The 24,375-nt window shown below is 38.7% G+C and overlaps 1 protein-coding gene across 3 annotated transcripts in view; it reads right to left on the bottom strand.

Annotated features, from left to right (window-relative positions):
• LOC130912784 (uncharacterized) overlaps positions 1-24,375 on the bottom strand; it is a 239,286-nt gene that overhangs the window by 191,827 nt on the left and 23,084 nt on the right. For all 3 annotated transcript variants that reach the window (XM_057830826.1, XM_057830828.1, XM_057830827.1), the window contains exons 2-4: positions 17,280-17,309; positions 8,766-8,865; positions 252-369 (exon numbers count right to left, since the gene is read on the bottom strand). In XM_057830826.1, the coding sequence (XP_057686809.1) occupies positions 252-369; positions 8,766-8,865; positions 17,280-17,309 (248 nt within the window). The remainder of the gene's footprint in view (positions 1-251; positions 370-8,765; positions 8,866-17,279; positions 17,310-24,375) is intronic.

The raw sequence follows: 24,375 nt of genomic DNA, 5'->3' as shown, positions 1-24,375 counted from the left end.
GTTTCAGCTCTACTTGTAACAAACAAATTGCACGGAATTAGTTGAAATCAACTCCACCGTCTAATTAAACCACAGCTAACTCAAAGATTAAGCTTTATGTCAAAAATTCTGTACTTCCCCTTTCAATTTATTTATAGGAAAGTCAATTACATGCAATGACATTTTTCGGCCACTCAATCTCTGCCTATGGATACGAGGTATCGTGATATAACAACATTTCAGTACAGTGTCCCTTCCCTAATGTGCATTACCTCGTTTGATTGTTGTATGGCATCAAGTGGCAGGAGCGTCGTGCCAATCAAAGTATCCCAAATTAAACCCTTGTTCCATAATTCCGCCACCAAGCCAGAATCCCGCTGACTGATCTCACTACAAAACAAACAAAAACAATTAAAACAGTGGTACTTCAACTTCTAAATCAAACAACTTATTGAATTTTCATGATATAAAATACCCGTGAATGTGTCATGGCCAGCACAAAACAGCGGCTACAACAAATACACACATATATCTAAGCCTGTCGCAATATACAATAATTCCATTTATCGCGCGATAAATAAAAATGAAGGCGGTAATGTTTCCGCTGCGATTTATCACCTCGCGTGCACGTGCGTGCGCTCGTGCGGCAGACGTGCTGTTAAAAGTTCGGCTTCCTCGTTACCAACTGCGCAAAATGCATCTTCGTTCCAGGTCTGGCAAAAACTAGCGCCGGAGCCCATCGTTCCCATTATATCCTATTGTTCAACGTATACTGGCCGCGTCAGTCCTCCGGAGTGACTGTGGACCATCTATGGCGCGCCGGTGATGTTGACGTGTGGGCGCTCCCGTCAGGAGTGACATTTCACGAGGGGCGGCTATTTTTCGGCACAATGCCGGATATTTACAACGAAGTCCGCCAAAACATTGTTACCGACTTGGCTGCTACGAACAACCTCGCTTTGACAACGCACAGCTGCTTCAAACTCGTCCTGTTTATGAAAGTCGATTGTCATATGCTGGTGTTGTGTAGTAATGAGCAGACGTGACTTCAGCAGCGCTTGCTAACTTTTTTAATGCGCGCACACACTAGATTTCATGAAATGGCAAACTAGATGTGCTACGTCCCATGCCATTGGCTACGTGAGCCCAGAGTGATTATGGGACACGTAGTCCATATACTACATCGATGAATTCTAAACTGTCATGACTGAATGGAAGTTAAGAAGGCCAAATCAATCCATACCAGTGACTATAGATAATGTTGCAAATGTTGTTAATTCAGTACGTGACACAGATGGATTCGGACCACAAATAGGATGTCTTGCTCATGTAGTAAACCTAGCTGCTAAGAGAGCTGTAGCAATCAACAGTGTGCCCTGCCTCACTTTACAAACAGTAAAGATTGTTCTCAGCACTTTTATACAATTTTTTTTTCAGATCAGTAAGAAGTAAGCACATAAATATTATGCACTAAATTGCATGTTTATATGATGGCAATTTAATTTTTGCTTGTTAGCAAAAAAATATATATATAATTGTTATTTTTTTTACAGAGCATTAAATGTATTGAATCGGATTGAAAATCATGTCCCCTGTATCAAAAATCATACCGAACCATGACTTAACTGTATCGTTGCATTCCTATGGAACACCATTGCAGAAGCTATGACGGGAAAAGTTTTCATTTGCCTAAATCAGTCATGTCCAAAGTCCGGCCCGGGGGCCAAATGCGGCCCTTGGTCAAATTTCATCCGGCCCCCAGCCTCTGTCATAAAATCAATAACGTCTGGCCTGCACATAGACTTAATAAATTGGTCAGCAGTACTGCTACCAGCATATGAAGTAGCTTACACCCTAAATGCTGCTCCTCATTTACCCACTAAAAGGCAGCAGCACTCTAAGCAACTTTACCCCGTGTGACTCTTTACTCCCAATTTTCTAAAATGGCGACAATCAACAAAAAAAAGTTGACTGCGACGGCCGACGCTTCAAGGATAGGTGGAAATTGGACTACTTCGTCACTAAAATACGCAACAACTGTGTCCGCCTCATTTGCAAAGAGACAGTCACTGTTTTTAAAGAGTTCAATTTGAGGCGATATTACCAAACAAGACACACTGACATGTACCACAAGATTACAGGGAAGATATGTAGCGAGAAATTGAAGCAACTTGAAGCTAGTTTAATTTGACAGCAGCCGTATTTCACAAGAGCCTGAGAGTCGAAAGAAAACGCCACAAAGGCTAGTTGCGAGATTGTTGAAATTAATAATAAAAATAAATAAATAAATAAAGCAAATTTGACACAATGAATGGCTTGCTAAAATTTGCTTAAATATATTGTTCTACGTAAAGAATGTCAGCCAAGGTCGGCCCCCCACACATTTTACCACACCAAATCTGGCCCCCTTTCCAAAAAGTTTGGACACCCCTGGCCTAAATGCTTAAGTTATTAAGTGCAATTAAAAAAAAAAAGTTTTTTAAACACATTTTATTTATTCTGTGTTACTGTGCGGTATCAATATTGTTGTTTTTTACTTAAGAGGCATGGTCTATTGTTTTTAGTTGTGATTTCTTAAAAAGTATTTTTGAATTTAAGAGTAAATATTTATCGCATTTAAATGGGTGTACTTGATCTATTAATATATACTGTATTCTCACCGTGTTATTGTAAATTTGGGGGGGGGGGGGGGCGCAATAATATCGCATATCGCAATAATTTATGAGAATAATTTTCGCACACTAAAATTTGTTATCGCGACAGGCCTACATATATCCAGACTTTTCCTCCAAAATGTAATTTTTCTGTGCAAGTTTCTGACTCAAAATACAATTTCAAGTTCAACCAGACTATCAACATTTGAATTCATGATGTTCATATTGTCCCACTTAGGCTGTCAGTCATCACAGCTGGTGTTTGTGCATCTGTGAGCGTGCCTGTGCAGCGTTCAATACGAAGTCACATGACAACGTGATCTCGCTGACCGCAGGAGCGGCGAGGTCGACTTTTCTACTGCTTATCTGCTTAATACACAAGCCAGAATTCTACATCCACTACTGTAGAGCAGTGACCCTCATTGTCAGTATTGGATCAGGAAATAATGAGGAAAAGAAAGTCTCCCGAAAGCAAGGGGGGTAGGTTTGGTCTCAGCATTGGTAGGGACGTTAAATAACAGCACAATGTATTGTATGTATTGGTTCAGGTGATAAACCGTTCGGTTCCAACCTTTGTTTTCAAAAATATTTTGAAAACTTCATAAATAAATGTCTGGATTTTATTAGCAAATTTCAATTTCAATATTTGTCTGTCCTTTAGGCTGCTTTAAGACCACATGAATAAGAAAAAAATTACAATCGGGGAGAAGGGGGTAAACCTCGGTTCACTAAATTTCTCACAGTTTAATCCTTTAAGGTCTGGGCCTATTTTGTCTGATTTTGCATGCCGTTGAAGTTGCCTTTATATTTCAAAGAAAGAATTGTTTACGATGTCCTGGTTTGGTCCCTTTTTTTGTGACACCTTGAACTTCATGTCCAAACTGTTGTTTCCTTCACTGCCCAATTATAAATCATCATTTTGGGCCCAAAAAGACCAAAAATTCCAAAATAGTTTTGTCAAAATTTTTAATATTGATGTCCAATTGACAACCAAACATGCGTAACGAACCGTTTTGAAACTTTGTAATATTTATTCAACATGTTAGGATGAACATTCAACCAAAAAAAATTAGAATAAATGGTCTTATATTTGACAATTCAACATAAACAACTGGTATAGCCATAGGCGTTTTTTGCCTTTATACATGCTCTAGTCAAAACAGGTTATATACAGCAGACCGAACAGTGAAAAAATATATGCCATCTAACACAAAAAGTGTTTAGAGGCCATCTCTTTATGAGTTTAGGTATTGCGGCCCACCACCTGATGAAAACTATGTACACACAATCAAGCTTCTTGAACACACATTTATATACACTAAGTGAGAAGACTGATTGTGTGAAAAAAACAATATATATAACATTGGGGAAAAAAAGTATTTTCAAAAATATTTACAATAAACAAGTTAAAATTTTTTCAGGCATGCCACTCCGAAAAGCAGTTTCGTCCTGGAATTCGACACAGGGCGACATCACACAGCCCACACACTATGGGGTGTCGGTCCTCTTTCCACCCTTCCACCCTTCCATTTTCATTTCACTTTACTTTCATTGTCACTATAAATGTACATGAAAAAAAGTCAGTATTTATGAAAATAATAAAGTATAAAATAAAAATATATACAGCAATAAATAATAATGGAAATCTATATGTATGACAATAGAAAGAATACCATAGCTGAATATGTGCTACATCCCTAATCTTCATATAGAAAGAAGATCACCACAATTATAAATTCCTGCCTTGGATACACACAGTGCACGTACGACTTTGATCTGATATGCACATTTTATTATTATATACACAAACACACAATTATATTGCATCAAAATTAACTTTGTCTTGCAATATCAAAAGAAACTTTCCAAAGAAACTTTTTCAGCATAAAAAAAAAAAAAAGTGAGTTTGCTTACCTCTGCTCGTCGATGGCATCACCCACGTGTTCAAATCCGTCACTATCTTCACTCGAGGACTCTTCCGAAGAAGACGATGATGACGAATTTGGACCATCCTCTTCCTCAAGTTGATCAAAAAGCACAATTGCTTGCGCTAAATTTAGTTTTCCGTTCATTCTCAAAGTCACACAAAGTCGCTGCTCGATCCAAACGGCCGTCGCTCGCCACCTCGCTGCTTCAGACACTCCTCCCTCTCGTTCGGTGGAACCTCGCACGGCAGTTATATTTATTTAAAAAAACGCATTTTGTCCTTCCACTGTGACTTCAAAAGGGTTCGTTTGATGTGTGTTTTTTTCATGGAGCTTCCGTTTTGAAAAAGGACAAGAAATGATGGAATTATAGACATAAACAAATGATCCATGCAGCGTTTCAATGTTTTTTTGAGAGGACAATAAAACTATAAAACTTAAATGACAATATCTCACGTTTTAGTTGGTCGATTGACTTCAAATAATAACGAGAGTAAACCGCAACTTCCGCACTTTAAAACGAGACCAACCAACGGCATGTGGGTGACGTAATTAAAACGTGAGGGCGCTTCAAAGACGACGTGCGCTGAGGACGCGCCGGCGCGTCCTTCGACTCTCAAGGGTTAATTACAGTTTAATTAACGTTAACAGTAGAAAACATACAGGAGAACACTTCTGTCTAAGCAGCTTGCTAATCGAGTTTTGCAGGTTAGTAAATTCACACAGTTTAATGTTATGCTAACTGTGATGCAAGTCAGACTTTTATTAGCAAAATTAGTGGTGTGTTCCCCACCTTCACAATATTGACATCGTTTTACATTTCTTACAATGGCTGCTGCTGGCCGAAAAACACTTCTAATATCCCTCCTCTTTGAGGGGGGCGGAGGAGGCAGCATGTTGTCGACATTTTGTATTTCTGTTGGGGCTGTGAGTGCGTGTGTGTGTTTGGGGGGGGGGGGGGGTTACATTCAGCAAGTGAAAAGGGAGACATTTAAGTCTGAACATAATGAAATAGTAATGGTAGGATCAATTACATCATTACAACATATGGGAAGAAAATCTAAATTACTAATAAAACTGAAGTCATTACAAAAATGCAAATAAGGTTGCTTAAAAGTTGGTGGGGACAATTTGAGCGTCCTGAAAAGTTGGTAGTTGTCCCTACCGTCGCTATGCAAACCTTGCCCTTAGAGTTAATGTGAGAAAATTTGACAAAACGTGTAGAGCTTGGCTTCACCGTAACTATGGTGGGAGAAGAGGAAAGATCAATGTGTTTACTGTGCCTAAAAATGTTGGCCGCAGATAGCATGAAGCCAAATAAATTAAGACGTCACTTTACAGACATCACAGCTCATTCACGTGCATAAGTTACTTGCTCATTAACTGCTAGGCTTGGCAAAAGTATTGAAGTTTGGATACAGAAATATTTTAGAGTATAAGATCTCTGATTGCAAAGTTTGGATCCACAGTTATTTGTTTTTGCACTGCCACGGGTCAACAGAAAGTTGTTGTCATGATAATAAATTATCATACCATATGATTATCGATTTTGCTGGCAGCTATGAGCAGTCCCATTTGGGCCTTTGTGTATAATGTGAGGCTGTGAGCGTGCGCCAGTGATTAGCGCAAGAGAGAGAGAGAGTTCAATGCTAGCCTGCTACACTCAGGTTGGGTTGCTGAATCAATAACTCTACAAAGTGTCGACAGTTAGATTGTCTTTTGTGTTATTAGATCCCAGAGTGCCTCCGTCAGACATGAGCCAATGAAGACAATTGCATTGGTTGTATTCTTTTTGCTGATGAGACCTGACTACTTAGCACGGAGCGCTAAGCTAGTTAGCGATTATGCTAACCAGTGTCTTAAGTGTCTGTATTATATTTCGGAGAAGCATATTAGCACTTGAGTTATTGTTAGATACAGTAGTAAAGTTGTCTCATTTATTTTTATATAGAAACCACACCTATTCATATAACAGCTTAGAGTCTCCTTTAAACACACTCCCATTCAAACTTAAATTGTCAATACAAGAGTGTGGTTTGAAATTGGATTTGGATTGCATTTTTGAACAACTGTTTGATAAAATAAAACCGATTCATTACAGTCTGCCACCTCCTTATTCAATAGTTTTTAAGAGAAAATAAATGAGTCATTGACACAATTTATATACAGCGAGTTGCCCACAAGATAAAAAATGTAAATCAGCAGCACTTTTTTTTATTTGAATGAACAGGACTTTTGTCTTACTTGTGTACTGAGAAATTATTTTTGTGTTTTATACTCAAAACCGCTATTGAAAACTCATTATTAAAAGTTTTATGTACTTAAAAAAGTACAATTGTAGACTACAGTTAGTTAAACTGCTATTGAAAACTCATTATTAAAAGTTTTATGTACTTAAAAAAGTACAATTGTAGACTACAGTTAAATCAGGAAGCTGTACTAAAATATTATTTTTGGAGGAAATAGTCATTCATTTTCACTTACAGCATGCCGAAAACAACTTCAAGTTAAATTGTGAAGGTAATTGAAAAAAGCGACTTATCTGATTAAGCGTTTAATCGTTCGATTAATCGATTATAAGAATAATCGTTAGTTGCAGGCCATATAGAAATGGAGGATATTTTTGTATTTTATTTTTTAACTCATTGGCTGATGAGCATTCACAGCCAGTCCTCCCATTTCAAATGAATGGATGTCTATCAATGTCAGTGGCAGGCAAAAAATTTGGTCACCTCGTTGGTAATTTTAGGATACTTATGGGTCACTTCTGCCACATTTTTGGGTACAGTGATCCCTTGTTTTTTGTGGTAAATGGGGACCAGAACCCGCCGTGATAAGTTAAAAACAGCAAAGTAGCACCCCCTTCCCCCCAATTTTTTTTTTTTATGTCTTCAATGTATTTACTCAGATTTAGGATAGGAAAGAGATATACTGTATATAAGACATGTTTTTTTACTTTTTTCCCCTCAAAGTATATTTAGAAAAAACTTGCATGTATGCATATATATTTTTAAATAAATGTTTTTAAGCACTTCAAATGTAATAATTATAAGTTTTAAACATGTTACTGTCCAACCGAATTATTTTAAATTAAGAAAAAGTAGAAAAATGCTCTTTATTAAATGCTTCATTGAGTGAATCCACTCAAGCTGCTCACTTACACACGATGAGTCGCCACAGTAACTGTTTAACAAGCTAAACGATGATTGACACATGTGGCGCTTTGAAGTTTCGACTTCGAAGCATCTCTGTCAAGATCAAACCTTAACGTCTGTCAATCATCGTTAACTTTAATAAGCAACTGCAGTGCACTGCCAGATCAATAAAAAGCAGCAGGAGGGAGAGGGAGACTATTGATTGGATCGTGACAGTTCATTTGTCTTTATTTTTTAATTGAAAAAAAAAATTCGTGATGAACTGAGGGCACAAAGTTTGAAGCGCGCAGTAGCGATGGATAACTGTATTTCCGGGGCACTTCCTTCTCGTTGGTCACTTCCTGTTGATTTTCTGTAACTTTCTGTTTGTTTTGGGCACTTATGAGTCAGTTTCTGATGATTTTTGGCCATTACCAAATCATTTTCTGAACATTTTGGGCCACTTACAATTAATTTTGGGGCAATTCAAGTTTTTTATTTTAATGAAAAATGACCACCAATGAATAAAATCTAATTATTTTTCTTTAATTTATATGGTTCTGAAAACATTATTTTTGGTAGTAGCAGTGTGAAGTTGAAAACTTTAGTATCGTGACAACAGTTTTGCATGACATTTAAACTGGGAGGACTGGCTGTGAATGCTCATCTTTCAGTGCCATTGGTGACTTTTGACTTCCGATCCATTTTGGCTGGGAGGGCTAGAAGCAAGCTCTCCCAGTGATAATGGATCGAAGGTCTAGCACCGTCAATGGCAGCCAATAAATTAATCTTGTCATGTTTGATTGACACGTCATCTAAGGGAAAATACTCATAAAAACAGCAACCACCGCAACTGCAACCTACTCCCGTTGCACCCTCCTACCTCTAATGAGGCAAATTAGCATGTTCAGAGTCATTCAGCCGTGGGTGGCTTCGGAATACAAGCACTGGCTTCTCGCCTTGTTGATTTGAAGAGGAAGTCGTCTTTAATTGTTGCAAATATAAACAAAAGCATGAGCAGAAACAACATACTAGCTGCTTCTGTTAGCATTTGATATCAGTTTTCTACTCACAACATGAAGTCTTGTTCCCAGCATGGCTGGTTGCCGCGCACTGCAATGGTTGTGCTCTTCACATTCTGGACCTTTAGCGTCACGTAAGAGTTAAATTTATCTGTAAAATCAAAAGAAATCATGAAATCCTTTTAGAAAATAAAAATACTCAAACCTATTTTTGCCAAAGTGGATCTGCTAACATGTCAAACTGTCATTGCTGCTGGAATTCTACTGTTTGGAAAAAAAAAACCATTTCTCCAATAGTGTTTTCACTGCACTGCAATGATCCCTGTAAAACGTCAACTATAATGTGAAAGACCTAATGGTAAGTCATCTATCATTCACTTAGCAAGTCACGCTATCCTGTCATATTGTCATTTTTCCCCTCATTTTTGTATTACTAATAAACACTTTCCTTTAATGAGCAGGAAGATGCATCCCAGCATGCAGCAGGCCTCTCTGGGGGTGGCAGTGTGCATCATTTATAATTAAGTCTAGACCACTTATGAAAATAAGTTATATTTCGGTCACACATGGACGTCTGCTCCGCGGCCCGCCGAGATGACATTTAGTCGGGACTCGGCGGGTAGCGAATGCTCTATTACCAGTGATGTGAGGGACGAGGACGCGGGGGGAGGGGGGGGGGGGACTCTTCAGATAAATTCATATTTATTGGATGTAAAAAGGCCGTCAAGTGAAGCACCAGATAGCCAAAATGGCAGCTTCAATCAAAATGACAGGCTTCCTGAGCCTACTGTCTACTCATGATAGACAAGCATATCAAACTTCAAATTGGTAAATTCAATTGGCATTGTCAGGCGTATTTTCCAAAATCATTCAAAAGACCCCTGAAAATGACAAATTAGATCCTAAAATGACCACTATAAAAAAATGGCAGACTTCCTGTGTTTTTCTTCATTAGGGTTCTTGAGACTTTTTAACTGACCTTTCGCAAACTCGGTCTCCTAAACGGCCATCAATCAATCATATATCCTAGAGATTAAGGGAGCATCATATGTTAAGCATGTCAAAGCTATAACGTTTTAGTATAACTGTTTCATTAGCTAAAGTTAGTTAACTTAATTTCTTCATTCGCAGTTCTTTCTATGTGTGCGCTAACACTAAACGGATGTTTCCTCTTTTGAGTAAACATAGCATCCTAGTAAGATCCATGAACTTATCGTAATTTTCGGAATATAAACCGCTACTTTTTCCCCTCATTTTAAATCCTGCGGCTTATAGTCCAGTGTGGCTTATTTGTTGATTTATTTGGGTTAATAGGTAACGTCTTAAGACCGTCATAATTATGACATGACACTGTCATAGCAGGCATGAAAATGGGTCAGGGGTTAAAAAGGTGAGAAGGGTGTGGAGGAAATATGTTCCAGTACACTGTATTGTACACCCCAACAAAATATTGAGCTCTGTCGACCCACACTGTGTTTCAGCAGGGCCATGCAGAGACCGGTGGAGGGGTGGGTGCTCGTAGATCAAAAGGGGCACATGAACAAGTATTTAATACACCTTAAAACAACATAACTTAAATTTTAACCAGCTTTAGATAACAATTGGCTGCGACTGTGACATACTTTAATTGGGAGGGGGCAACAGTGAATAGAAATCAAAACTGTCATCAACACTTTCTGGCTGTGACTCAGTCAGTCTGCCTCTTTTCTTCCTTCAACCTCTACATCAAAACTTCCTTCCTCAACTTGTTCATCTGAGAACAAACCACATCAGATGGTCACGGAGCCACCAACAGCACAGTTTTCTTAAAACTATTATTTCATTATTATCCATACTTAACAACTCTAGCACCTAATGATTAATAAAGCAATGACATAAAAATCTTATAGAAAAAATTTTTTTAATTGTGTTTATAATTGGATTTAATACCCGACTATCCTTGCAAACTTGTTCTTACCAGGTCTGCTATTCACCCAGCTGATGAGGTATCCACTGCCTTTAGCAGCCTCATCTAACTCCTTTTTTTATCCCTCAATCTCCCTTCCCTACGACGCATGTCTATGTAATGAAATATAAATATTTAAAAAAAACAAACAGACTCCCCGGTGGCTTTTAGTTTTAAAGCTTTCTTAATTTCTTTCTCACTCAATAACGATGGAGTTAGATTTGTGTTTTTATTATTCAATCAAAAAACAAAGTTACTTCTATCAAAAACAAAGTTGCTTCAATCAAAATATAGTATATACTTTTAATCCCAAAAAGTAGCTTCAATTAAAAAAAATGTTTTTGATTGCAATAATAAATTTGAGACAAAAAAAGCATTTGAAAACTATTTTTCTTGATTGAAACAAATTTTTCCATTTAAGTAATGTTTTGCGTTTGGGCCACATTTTGACTAGGACATTTGTGTCTTTATTATTCAATCAAATAAGTTGCTTCAAACAAAAAAATATATATAAAAAGAAAAACTTTGCACATGTGCCAATCACCGTTTACCAAAGCCTGAGAGGGTTTGAGTAGACTCACTATGAAGCATTTAATAAAGCCAAGCATTTTCTAACTACTTTATTCTTGTTTAAAAATAATTCGGTGGTGCAGTAACATGTTTAAAACTTATCATAATTCTTACATTTTGAAGTGCTTGAAAACCATTTATAAATGATACTTTGATGAAAAAAGTGAAAAAACATGTCTTATATATATATGTATCTTTTTTCCAATGTAAAATCTGAATAAATGCATTGAACACGCACAAAAAAATGGGAAGGGGGGGGGGGGGGGGGTTGGGGCGCTACTTCGTGGTTTTCACTTATTGCGGCCGGTTCTGGTCCCCATTAACCGCGAAAAACGAGGGAACCCTGTATTTCTGAAAAGCTTTAAGAAGCAGGACTCATTCCCACCACTCGTCGGGCCGCTGTTGTGCCGACACCGGCCGTCAGCTCAAATCCAAGCCGAAAATAACGCGTCTCCGGCGGACGACGGGAGCGATGTGAGGCGCCCCCTCCATCCGAGAGAATGCCACTTAATTTGACTCAACAGTATGTTTCTTCGTTTATATTACCGCTAAATACACAAGCTTGACGCCAATTTAACGGAAGCTATTTTTTTTCATGGGAGATTTGGCTAGCTCTGGCAGTGTTCAACGCAAGCTGCAATGAATGGCAGTAACTTTTTTATATCGCAAAACGTGAAAACGATTGAAACCATTACTCACCAAATTCAATCTGCTGGCAAATACAGGCAAGTGTGTATGCTGCGCTCTGGTCTGCCCCGATGTGGATAAGGCCTGCTTTTTGTTTTCACAGCTTTGCAATGCAACCGAAGGCTCTCCGAGCACTCCATGTACACGCGTAAGGAGTGCGCGCGTTTGGAATAATGGAACGCAGCTTGGGCCGATGATTGGTTCTCGTCAGCGAAGCATCTAGAAGGATTTGCTGACTGTGTTCTTAAGTGCTCAGTTTACGTACTAAGTTAATCACATGATGATAATAATAATAATTAAATAAAACCTCCCGAAACCCCCCCCCCCCCCCCCCCCAAAAAGAATTTCTCCTCGGATCTACGCAATTCACATAGGTCGCCCTTTTTGACTTCAAAACGGCGAATTTCGCCGAAAGGTGATTTTCATGCCTGATAGGCATTCATGAAGGCTTATGACAGATGTCATTTAGTGTCATCCCGCAAATTTTGTCACTAACTCCATTTATGTCCAGCTCGGATCTTTTACATCCATTCAAAAGTGAGATAATTTGCCGAATGACACTAAATGACATCTGTCATAAGCATTCATTAATAATGCTCATGACAGTGCCATGTCATAATTGTGACGGTCTTAGGTAGGCATGTGCCGGTATGAGATTTTGACGGTACGATAACCGTGAGCAAAAATACCGCGGTTTCACGGTATTGCAATTATAGCTCCAATATGTGTTATTTTGAGATGTATGGGTTAAAAAAAAAATCCATTGACCCTTTTTTTTTTTTTCAGAACATATTTGCAAATTGGAACATGAATATAATGTTAAAATAAATTAATTAACAAAAAATAACAAATAAACAAACTAAACCCTAATAAAATAAATAGAACTACTAAATCCGCTTATTACCACCTAAAAAATATAACCAGAATTAAGGGGCTTCTGACTCAACAAGACATGGAAAAACTTATGCATGCATTCATTTTCAGTAGATTGGACTACTGCAACGGTATATTTACAGGTCTTGATAAAAAATCAGTCAGGAAGCTGCAGCTAGTACAGAATGCTGCAGCCAGAGTCCTCACAAATACAAGGAAGCTGGACCACATTACACCGGTTTTGAAATCGCTACACTGGCTTCCAGTGAGTCAAAGGATAGACTATAAAATACTACTGCTCGTCTACAAAACACTTAATGGCCTTGGACCAAAATACATGCTTGACTTGTTAGATTCCTATGAGACATCTAGACCCCTAAGGTCGTCTGGAACGGGTCTTCTGCATGTTCCAAGAACAAGAACCAAGCAGGGTGAGGCAGCATTTAGTTATTATGCTCCTCACCTCTGGAACAAGTTACCCGAACGTCTGAAGTATGCTCAAACTGTTAGCTCCTTTAAATCAGGGCTAAAAACACTTTTGTTTGGCACTGCATATCCATAACTGTCTATATATTTCAACCTACCTGCCTTCTATTCCTCTTGTGCTTATCTCCATTGCTGATTTCAATGATTATTATTAGTAGTAGTTTTTGCTTTATTTTTATTTTTGTTTTACTTTTATTTATGTATTTTTATTCTGTGATTAAATGCGATCGTTTGTCTTGGTTTTTACGTTGTGTTGATTTAAATGTGATTTTTATGGTCTTCATGTGATGTAAAGCACTTTGAATTGCCTTGTGTTGAATTGTGCTATATAAATAAATTTGCCTTGCCTTGCCTTGCCTAAACTAAAGCCACAGCTCAAGATTAGAGCAAAAACAAAATAATTGCTATAATAAAGTAAAAACACTGCTAAACAAAATAAAAAATATATATTTATACTGCATGACTTTTTTTGTTATGAGGTGAGAAAAGCTCAAGTGAAGTTTCGCCATTTTCAGCCACTGTGTCAACTCTAGTCTACATGTCATGGCTTTGTGTTAACAAAAACAAAGAAGTCAATAAGTTAAAAATGTATAAGTTAATTCAAATGTAAATATTGTTGTGGATAGGTTTCATCTAAAAAAAACTGAGAATGAGACCTCCCCTCGTCCAGCGAACCTGGATTTGTGTTTAGGGCAAGATCATCTTTCACAATTACTGATCTTTGACGCTATCCTTCCCCCACCTTCATTTAAGCTGGTTTCTCACTAAGCGGCTGTGAAGCTTAAAACTTCGATGAAGTTGCTCTCCCAGCTAAGCCTAGGCTAACATTCGTCTTTGTAAGTTTTTAGTTAGTTTGTATATTGAATTTGAAAGGAAAATGTGTCTTTTGTTTTCGGCGAACTTTTTCATGGTGCTAACCTGTTGAAGCTACTCACATGTGGAAAAATACAATTGTACAACTTTTTAAATGTATTCTTTTGGTATATTTTACCTACCACGATTTGAGAGCTCAATAAATTGAAGAAAAGTACGCCTTGTGTTTGGAGCGTTTGTTTTTGGGTTCGCTGGCTATTTAGCAGAATAGCGTCACTGACACGCACAGCAAGGGGAAGGGGTGAGCGCTGCCGCGCCAAGCCACTTCTGGCTGCATTTTTGGCACATGAAAAATAGCGAATACTGTACTACGGTATGATGGGAAATTTTTGTGGTTTTGAAACCGTGATGTTTTCATACCATGGTAAACCATGAAACCGGCACATGCCTAGTCTTATGACAGTCTTATGATGCCACTGTTAAATAAAGTGTTACCGGTAAATATCTTTTGATGTAAATATCCCATAATACTGTGAGGACAGTCGCAGCTATATTGGCGGCTTATCTATGAACAAATGCTGTTTTCGAGTCAAGTTTGGTGGGTTGTGTCTTATAGTCAGGTGCGCCTTATAGTCCAAAAATTACAGTATTTTGTGTTCAAATCTCTAACAATATTCTGTGAACAGACACTGAAGTATTGCAACCCTTTGCTTTGATGTAAGTGTTGAACCTGTATGCTTTTACTTCGATAGCTAGCCACGTTGCTACAATATTTTATATTTTCAATACATACTACATATTATAAACACTTTTGCTTCAATCTGGAGGATGTTGCACTGGTATTGCTCCAAAATAAATCACTTAAAACTCAGGTATACATTTGGAGTCACGGAGCTTGTTGGCTTAGCAACCTTAACTAAGGGGGGAGGAGCTTTTGTGAAAGGTTAATTGGTTTGCTAGTGATTGACATATAAATGAAATTGCCACCGAGCTCTCCAACGAAAAATTGTAGGAGCCCTGGAAAAGACCACATTTACTCTTAACCAATTCATTTTGCAAGCCTAAGGGTGTGAAACTCCCGATACGATACGATTTGCGATACAAGGCCCACGATACAACAATTACAGGAAATGAATATACAACTATTAAAGAGAAAAACAAAAAAATAACATAACTGTAACTGCCATATTGTAATTGTGTTTATTGCTGCGCATTTTTAATTTGTGTCAGTAGGGGGCTCATTAGCACTTGTGTATACATATAGCAGTGTTGTGCCGCATCACACTAGAGTGAGATTGTCAGGTGTGCAGCGAGAAATTATCTAATATTGCTTTTTTTTTTTCGGGCGGAGTTGCGAAAGGAAGGAAGGACTAGGTAGAAGGTTTCGGTTGTGTGCAAATGAGTGAGGTATTGCTCGTGTCGCGTTCATGAACTGCTCGGATTTCTAGCCACCTTGCTGTCCGCGACAATGTGGACCCTAGAAAGTCTACTGTACATCACTGGATTAGAGTCGACAAGTGTCGATATACACAAAAGTGTCCTTTCCATATGTGACGACTGTAAATCCTCCAACCTGTGTTTTATTCCAACACATTCTCGAGGACAGCAAGGTGGCCGATGGCTAGAAATCAGAGCAGTTCTTGAATGCGACACAAGCAACTCTCCAACAGCGCTACGGTGCCAATCAAGCTTAAAGTCATCTGCAAACGACACACCTGTCGCTTCAAAACAAGTCGATGGACTATTTTGTTTGCCTTCGTGAAAACACAGAGAAACAGGCAACTTTTTTGAGAAAAACTACAAAGGTAAACGAGAAAGCCATCGAAGCCAGTTACCTTGTTGCTGAACTTGTTGCTAAATTTAAAAAGACCCACACTGTGGCAGAGAAATTAATACTCCCTGCCTGCAAAGTAATTATCAGCGAGATGCTCGGCCCTGATGTGGTTAAAGGCATTGCTAAAGTCCCCCTGTCTGATAAGTCTGAGCTTTTCAAGCCTAACTGTGATTAAAATAAATAAATAAATAAAAACAGAGACAAAGAGCAGTTGATGAAGAGCTTCGTGTACATCTTTCTTCAATTTCAGCCAGGATATCGGCTTTGTGTTATCTAAACAGGCTCAAGTCACACTGAATTAGAATAAATATTGAGAAATTATTGGATAATTAAATATACTGTACAGGAAGTAATTTTGGAACATTTGTGGTGTGCCGCGACGTTTTTTCCTAAGTAAAAATGTACCGTGACTTAGAAAAGGTTGAAAAACACAGACATAGAGCAAGGTGATTAGGAGGGAAGAAGCAATCTCAGCAGAGGAGAGGGGACTCAAGATGTTAGCACAAGCAAAGAAGACTAAAAAGTAAAGTTAATGGAAGAAAACTCTAGTGAATTTCCTCAACGGAGATATAGCATGATACTTTGCATTCCAAAAGGTTATCGAGACGCTCATGCCAAGAATCGAGATATCGTTTTAAAAAGGTGCCAATGTTAAGGCTATGTCTACACTAGGACAGATAATTTTTATATAATTAAGGTGCGTTTAAGGCCCCCCCGCTTCTGCAAGGTACGCCTGGGGCAAATAACTTTCAGAGTTAAATAAATAAATCGAACCTAGATAGCACATTTTCTGTGCCGTTTCAGGCAGGTTAAAAACAAGAAAAATGTGCTTCAAAAGCCCAGGACTAGTTGCAGTTCAAGCAGTGTGAAACTTATCTCAGAGAACAAATCCAAGTGATTGTCGAACTAATTTAGCAAATGACACATTTTCCAGGCCAATCACCACAAGGGACATCGCGCTTCTGGGATGTGAGCGTCCATTCCCTCAAGCGACCAAACTTATCGTTGATTAGCAAAAAAATCAGATCATGTTTGCTTAAGTGGAGCAGCAGACTGGGACAGCTGTTCTTTTTCTTGCACTTGTGATGTCTGACCCCACTGCAAAGCATTCTGCGTGAGGGAACAGGACCAATAACTATGTCTCTAAAGCGGAAAATTGGCAGTTCTATAGATTCTTTACGAAACCTTTTGCAACAAACCATTTAAGTTGGGCAGGCACTTTCAGCTAAGTATCTTTGAGGTTAAAAATTCTATCATGACTATCAAGATGTCTTCAACTCCAGGGCCGCTAGATTACTGCCATGTTTAGACTAGTCCTTCAAGAGTTCATGGTTCTACAAGTAAAAAGTGTTCTCACCTGGAGGTCCGTGAAGTTTGGCTTTCTTCACTGTAAAGAAAAAGAGAAAAGCATTTGTTATTGTCAAGCAAACATTCTTGTCGTAAGATAATGCTTAACTTGCGGTTGTCTAACCTCGGAATCTTCCCTTCAGTTTAAACGTGAAACGACTTTTAGTGCGAAAAAGTTAATTGGCAATTAAAGCTAAAGCGGTTATCTCAATGAGGTTTTCACACAAACCCGCTTTGACGATTTATTCAATCATGGTAGCAGAGTGAAGAACACGCTGGGAAAACAGGACAAGTGAAAAAGGTGTCTTGTACCTCTTTCGTCGTTCAGTTAACGCAGTGCTTCTCAATTATTTTCTGTTACGCCCCCCCAAGGAAGACGTAAATGTTTTGCGGCCCCCCAAACTCTGCTGCCACTGTAAATAGTATCATTTGTCTATATTACTATTATAAGTACGCCTCTGCCTCACATTGTATCCTTTTTTTCTATTAGAGAAAATAAGAGATGAACTTATAAAGTATAACTTTGTTAACATTGTTTTGTTTGTAACAGAAAAGACTTAACGCGCATCAATTTACCTGAATTAAAAAAAAAAAAAAAGTCACATCCAAACTGTAAAAATACACTCAAGGTAAATTTTTGACCATTTGATACTGAAAAATAAAATCAGTAAATAATAACAAATTTAAATTGATTAGAAACATTAACTCATGAGGACAATATGCCAAAAAATTTGACCGAAAAAACAAAACTGAATAGAAGAAGAAAAAAAAAAAGTGTCTTTGGACAGAAGGACAGTTTTTATTTTCGCTGCTCCCAGTGTCACCTCCAGTTTGCAATGATGTGGGGTTATTTTGCACTGAGCATGCTAACAGTGCTCACTGGTTTACTGATATCATACTGACAAAGCAGGACGATTGTTGGCAATATTCGGCACGTTTTCGCTGAAAAACAACCAAGCGGCTTATCAATGAGATTGGGGTTTAATGTCTTTAGTGGCGTCTTAATTGATTTGGCTTCCGGTTGTCCGCTATAATCATTTTTAGACACAGTAAACAGTGGTCTTTCCTCATCTACCACTGTATTAAATGTCAAAGCCAAAAGGCAAACGGCCCGAAAAAAGCGCATTCTCGGCGGCCGAGGGAGAACCGTAGGTTAGGGCGGTCGTCGTGACAGTGGGTCGCTGCGTGAGTCCGGCCGGAAAACGCCTGTCGAAAACGGCACACAGCTCTCCAGCTCTTAATGAGTCTCTTCCTTGAATCCGTGTGCTCTTGCTTACTTCAAAAATACTGCGCGAAACGAGAGCGCCACTGACACCCACTGAGTGGATGTGCAAGTACACTTTATTCTAGTACAGCAAAAAAAAAAAAAAAAAAAAAAAGTTCCCCAAGGTCACACGCGCCACCCCTGGCATCGCTCTGCGCCCCCCTGGGGGGGCGCCCCCCACTATTTGAGAAGTACTGAGTCACCTTGAAAGGTGGAAAAGCGCTATATAAGTATAACACCATAACACCATAACGTGAATCTAAGTAGGTGGGTAAGTGGGTAGTTAGGTCAGTAAGTAGGTTGCATAGACTTCACTATCAGTTGACGGGAGACTAGGCTCGAGGCGAATCCGTAGGGGGCCTATTTTCAAAAACTTAAAATTCAAATATTTACAAAACCAAAACAGGCACCTCCCTTAGGCATATATGAGTCTCCATGAGCAGCGACATAAAGAAATTCAAAGTCGTTCCCTAGTAAAATCCTGATTAATTTTTTTTATACAAATATAACAAAACTTAAAATGGCTATAAATAATGTTGCACCGATACCAATATCGGCGGGGGGGGGCCTATCCAGCACTAAAATGGTGGTATCGATATTGCCGATTACCCACAACTAGGGCGCCGATTCCATTTACTGGTATCACTTGAACGCAGCCTGTTTTCTCCTGACACTCACTACACTCTGTGTTGTGTGATCACACGTGATCACTTTGCATGCCGATCAGCTATTGTTATTGGCCTGCACCAGACCAATGACAGCGGGCCAATAGCCGCGGCAGTGTCTTCATATGGAGGAAAAACAAACCAGGAGAAGAAAATGTCGGTGGTCTGGAAATATTTCAGCATAGAAATTGAGTTGAGTACATTGGCTGCATGCAACATTTGCAGCCAAAAAGTTTCATAAGGTGGAGTAGAGTTAAATCAGCCAGTTTCAATACCTCAAACTTGATAAAACATTTGAAGACGAAACATGTGAACGAACACAAAGAGTTTGAGGCTGCAACAACAGCAACCGCTACCAAGAGAAAGGGGGCTGGACCGCAGCAACAAACCCCGGTCAGTTCACTTCGTCTACTTTACTTACATTGTCTTCTACTGAAAGAATTGCTGCAGTAATTTGAAACCTGTTTCAAAAGTTCGAAAGTCAATTTGCATTTTTCTATAGACAATCACAACTTATTTAAATTGAACTCCGCTATTGTGTAGAGATTAAAAATCCAACATGGCGGCCGTCCCGAAAAAAACAGCTTTTTAGTTGAAAATTATAGTAAATAAATGCTTCAGTCGTGGAATTTCCATAGATGTGAACGTACAACAGTCTAGATTCTTGGTTAAAAGCAAAAAACAGGCAGTTATCGTTCAATTTACGTAAATGTTTCAAGCCAAAGTTACAGTATTGTGTTATCCAACATGGCGGCCATCACAAAACAAAGAGGTTTTTAAGTTGAAAATTCATGTTAAAAAATGCTTAAATCGCAGAATTTCTATAGATATGAGTGTAAAACAGTGTAGATTCTTGGTTAAAAGCAAAAAACGGGCAGTTATCATTCATTATACGTAAATATTTCAGGCCAAAGTTACACTAATTTTATCTATAGATTTTTTCACAACATTTCAAAGTGCATGCATGGTGCTATTTAATATAATAATTACCTATAATCAGGGGTGCACATAAGTGGTCCGCATGCGCGCATGCATACTGGACGTAGACAAACGCGCTGGCCCTCAACGGCTTCCATACGCTTTTGCGTACCGATGGCTGACCACTGTATTTGCGGCGAACACGAGAAAATAACTTCTCAAAATGTCGAAGAGGCAGGCCACACTGAGTAATTACTTCCGTATTCCCCCACCCCCGTCTAAAGACAGACAGACGACAGAGACGTCACCGGAGCTACCGAAAAAAATGCCTTTTGCTGAAAAGTGGCTACAGGAGGTACCATGACTAGAAGCAAATGATGCTCGCACGGAAATGCGGTACAAAATGTGCCGTGAGAATCCCAATGTCGCCGATAAGAGCAGCGCATTTTATGTAGGGTCAAAGAATTTCAGCCATCCAAACTTTGAAAAGCACGAAAAAAACTGAGAGCATGTGGGAATTAAGCAAACTATCGATGTCAAACAGGACCCCACTCGCCCTATGGACAAGTGGCGGAATAGAGCGGAATAAAGGTAATGAACAGCGACATGCACTGACAAACGTGTTTTTGCTCGCATTTTACAAAGCTAAACATGCACGTTCAATGAGGTCTTATGAGGAGGACATCCCACTTTTAAAAAGGCTTGGAGTTAATGTGGGAGCCGCATAATGCCCTTTATTTTGAAATGGTGCTTTTTATTTCTTTACATTTCACTTCAAAGTAATGGCAATTTTGTTGTGCCAGTTGATGTTAATCAAGCATTAATTGTTAATATAATTAATTAAAGTTAATTGGCTCTAAGTAAAGCTTGTCATAAATTTATCGCATCAGGCGGGTCGGCTCTCAAGCTGAATGAGGACCAAGTCACATCTCCAGGTCCTCCTCTGAGAACCTGGGCAAAAAAATTATGTGCACCCCTGCCTATAATCCTCCGCCAAATCACTCTTGAGACACTCCTGCCTGCTTGTATGCAGTAAAACCTTTGACCTATTTCCACCTAAATCCGGCGTTAGAACGAAGAGTGTGTTTACGCTTATCACAGTGACAGCCAACTCAACGTTCTGCCTGGGTCAGCCCCCTACGGGAAGGCGTGGCACAATGTCTGTGTGAGCTGTCTTGTCAACTGATGTTAAAGTATATGTAGGTTGTTTAAGGTGCAATATGTAAGATTAGTGCCCCAAAACAGTACTGCAACCAGGATCCAAATCTTGTAGCGCACAACTTCCATGCCCATTTGGACTGCCAGAAAAGTGCTTTGCAAAGGCTCATCAAGCTGAATTATCATACTATTGTTGCATTTCAATCAGAAAGTAGAAAATGCCATTTCTGGAGAAATTACATGGGTAGCTTTGTCGTGCTGGTCAGTATACTTGTATTAAAGTACACACAAGTGCACGTACCCTTTCAGACTAATATATCGGTAAATTCCCGTGTAAGGTGATGCAAGATTTACCCGTGTCATGGCTTTCAGACATGGGGACATATCCCGGGAATAACTCAGGTTGGACACTATAAGACTTGTCCTGTGTTTGCGCCTCGTCACTCTCTGTGCGGGGATGCAAATTTTATAACCCGGATATGACGTCATTTTGGTCGGCATCAGCAACAAAATAAACTACACATTTCCAAAGATGGACGATGAACTGTCTATTCCTAGGCTCAACGATCCAGTAGCAATTCAATTTCATTATGTTTCCAGTTTAATTTGGCTATTTTCCAGTTTGCCATGTTGATAATTGGGATGTTTGTTTATCGCTTTTCATCTTACTGCGAAGAGAGTGGAAATGACAGTAGGCCCGCCATTATATTTACCTCATCACCCTTCGCACTGTGACCCGGGAATTCAACGCCTGCTTTCACACATGCCACGTCCTGGGTAAGTCCCGGACAATATACTAGGACGCGACCCAGTAAATGTCTGCGTAATCTGTCAGTCGACCCGGGAAATTGCTTTCAAACATAAGGGCTACCCGTTTAAATCCCGGGATTTAAATGGTGTTCAGGTATGTGTGAAAGGGGCTATAGTCATATTTTAGTAATTTCAAAATGTGTTCGTTTTTGTCTAATTTTAGTTGACGAAATCTCATACAAATTCTGTCTAGTTTTAGTCGACAGCTAATCAAAATGCTTTTTGGTCCTAAAACAAATAAAGGTTTCTGACGATTTGAATAACATTGACAGACGAGCACATATTGTAGCATCTACAAGGATAACGCTAACTTGGTGATGATAATACACGCTCAGCAGGAAAAGCAGTGCATCATTTTCAATTAAACCCACTTAGAAGCCATGAACTGCATGTTAAAAAAAATGCTGTCCGAGCGTTTAACACTTGGAATTTTTTTTTTTGATATTCTTAGAGTCTAACCAAAAGTTGCAAGCTATCAGTATTTCCTAGTAATTGCTCATTTACCAAACAAAAGCTGAAGTGGGCGATTATCTAAATGCCATTTTGCCAACTGGCTTTCCTCTAGACTTACTGACCAGAGAAGCCAAGTGGCTCTGCTTTAGACTGGCCGGTGTTTTAAGAGGACCCTCGCCATTCTGAAGCTAATGTTAACGCGAACGCGTATGCTATGCTAATTCTAGTAGTTACATTTAGCATCTGATGATCACTAAGCATAGAAGGCTAAAGCAGCATTGCATATTCTCTCTTGCCAAGATAAGAAAACAAATCTGACCGTGTTTCCAAACAAGCAAGATGGAGCGCAGCCTAGCTTTAGACATGGGCTGCAGCTATCGATTATTTTAGTAGTCGATTAATCGATGAACTAGTTAGTTCGAATAATCAAGTAATCGGATAAGGAACATGAAAAATTAAAATACCTGAGTACAGCCTCAAACAGTATAAAAAAATAAAGAAATGAGGATCTCTGTACAACAGAAGAACAATTGACTTACATAACAAAAGTCTGCTAGCTTACTTTAAATGCTATAAAATGCAATTTATTATTTTTTTTGTACAATGCGCTTAACAAATAAATTACAAATCCCTTACTAAAAAACATTAGCTCAAACAAAAACTTCACATCTGTTAGTCTTAACAGGGAGCAGCTGGATTCCGCCATGTTAAATGAGTTATGTCATATTCCCCGTTGCCCTTAGATGGCAGTGTATCCATACAAATCAATAAAACTACTGTATTGGCCCAAATATAAGACAGTGTTTTTTGCATTGAAATAAGACTGAAAAAGCGGGGGTCGTCTTATATTCGCAATCTAGACATTGTACCCATTCACGACGCTAGATGGCGCCAGATATCATTGAAGCGGTGTTCTGTCATGACAGAACTCTCAAACTTACTCTCAAATTTAACCAGTTTGCATTATTTTATTGCAATGTTTTTCCTTATTCGGATTTGTTTCAAGACTACAGTTACAGTTAGACTTCACTTTGATGGTTAATGCAGTTATTGTAATTTTGCTGTTTTATCACAATAGATTGGTTTATTTACATTTCAAAAACCAGAAGCCATTCATTTACGAATGTGATTGCACTTTAGTTTACATATTTAAATGTTCAGATATCAAGATTTGAATGAGGCAAAATAACATGCTTTTTCTCTCAAATATATTGTCAGTATATCATTTGTTTCGGATGTACTGTAATTATTTTCTGCATAAAAATTAATTTGGTGTTCAAAAAGTCTTTTTTCAAACTTGAGTCTTGAAAAAGAGGGGGTCGTCTTATAATCAGGGCCGTCTTATATTCGGGCCAATACAGTAAATGCAAACACTTTCAAAGCCAACCATTACAACGCTACTCCAATCAAACGAATACTCGAAGCAAGAAAATTTGATTCGAAGCTTTTTTCTCGTCAAATTACTTGAGATGATTAATCATTGCTGTACTAGTTACTACCAACCTCTGGTGGTAACCAAGATATGGCAGGATTCAAGTAATACAGTATATACGTACTGTACTACCATGTGAAATGAGTTATATATTCACTGCTGCCACTAGAGGACAGTGTATCCACTTGAATCAATCAAACTCAATGCAAACGCTTTAAAAATAAACCATTACAAAGCTACTTAAATTAAACAAATAATCGAAGCAGCAAAATTTAATTCTAATCTTTTTTTCTAAGCTAGAATACTCGAGTTAATCGATTAATCGTTGCTGCACTACTTTAGACACATCCTAAACTCCAGTGAGGAGAGTAAGGGAGGGCGCAGCACATCTCTAAAGGAATACGTA

The sequence above is a fragment of the Corythoichthys intestinalis genome, chromosome 3, assembly GCF_030265065.1.
Source record: "Corythoichthys intestinalis isolate RoL2023-P3 chromosome 3, ASM3026506v1, whole genome shotgun sequence".
Classification (NCBI taxonomy): domain Eukaryota; kingdom Metazoa; phylum Chordata; class Actinopteri; order Syngnathiformes; family Syngnathidae; genus Corythoichthys; species Corythoichthys intestinalis.
The sequence above is the reverse complement of the archived record's forward strand: the minus strand, read 5'-3'. Positions and strand labels throughout refer to the sequence as shown.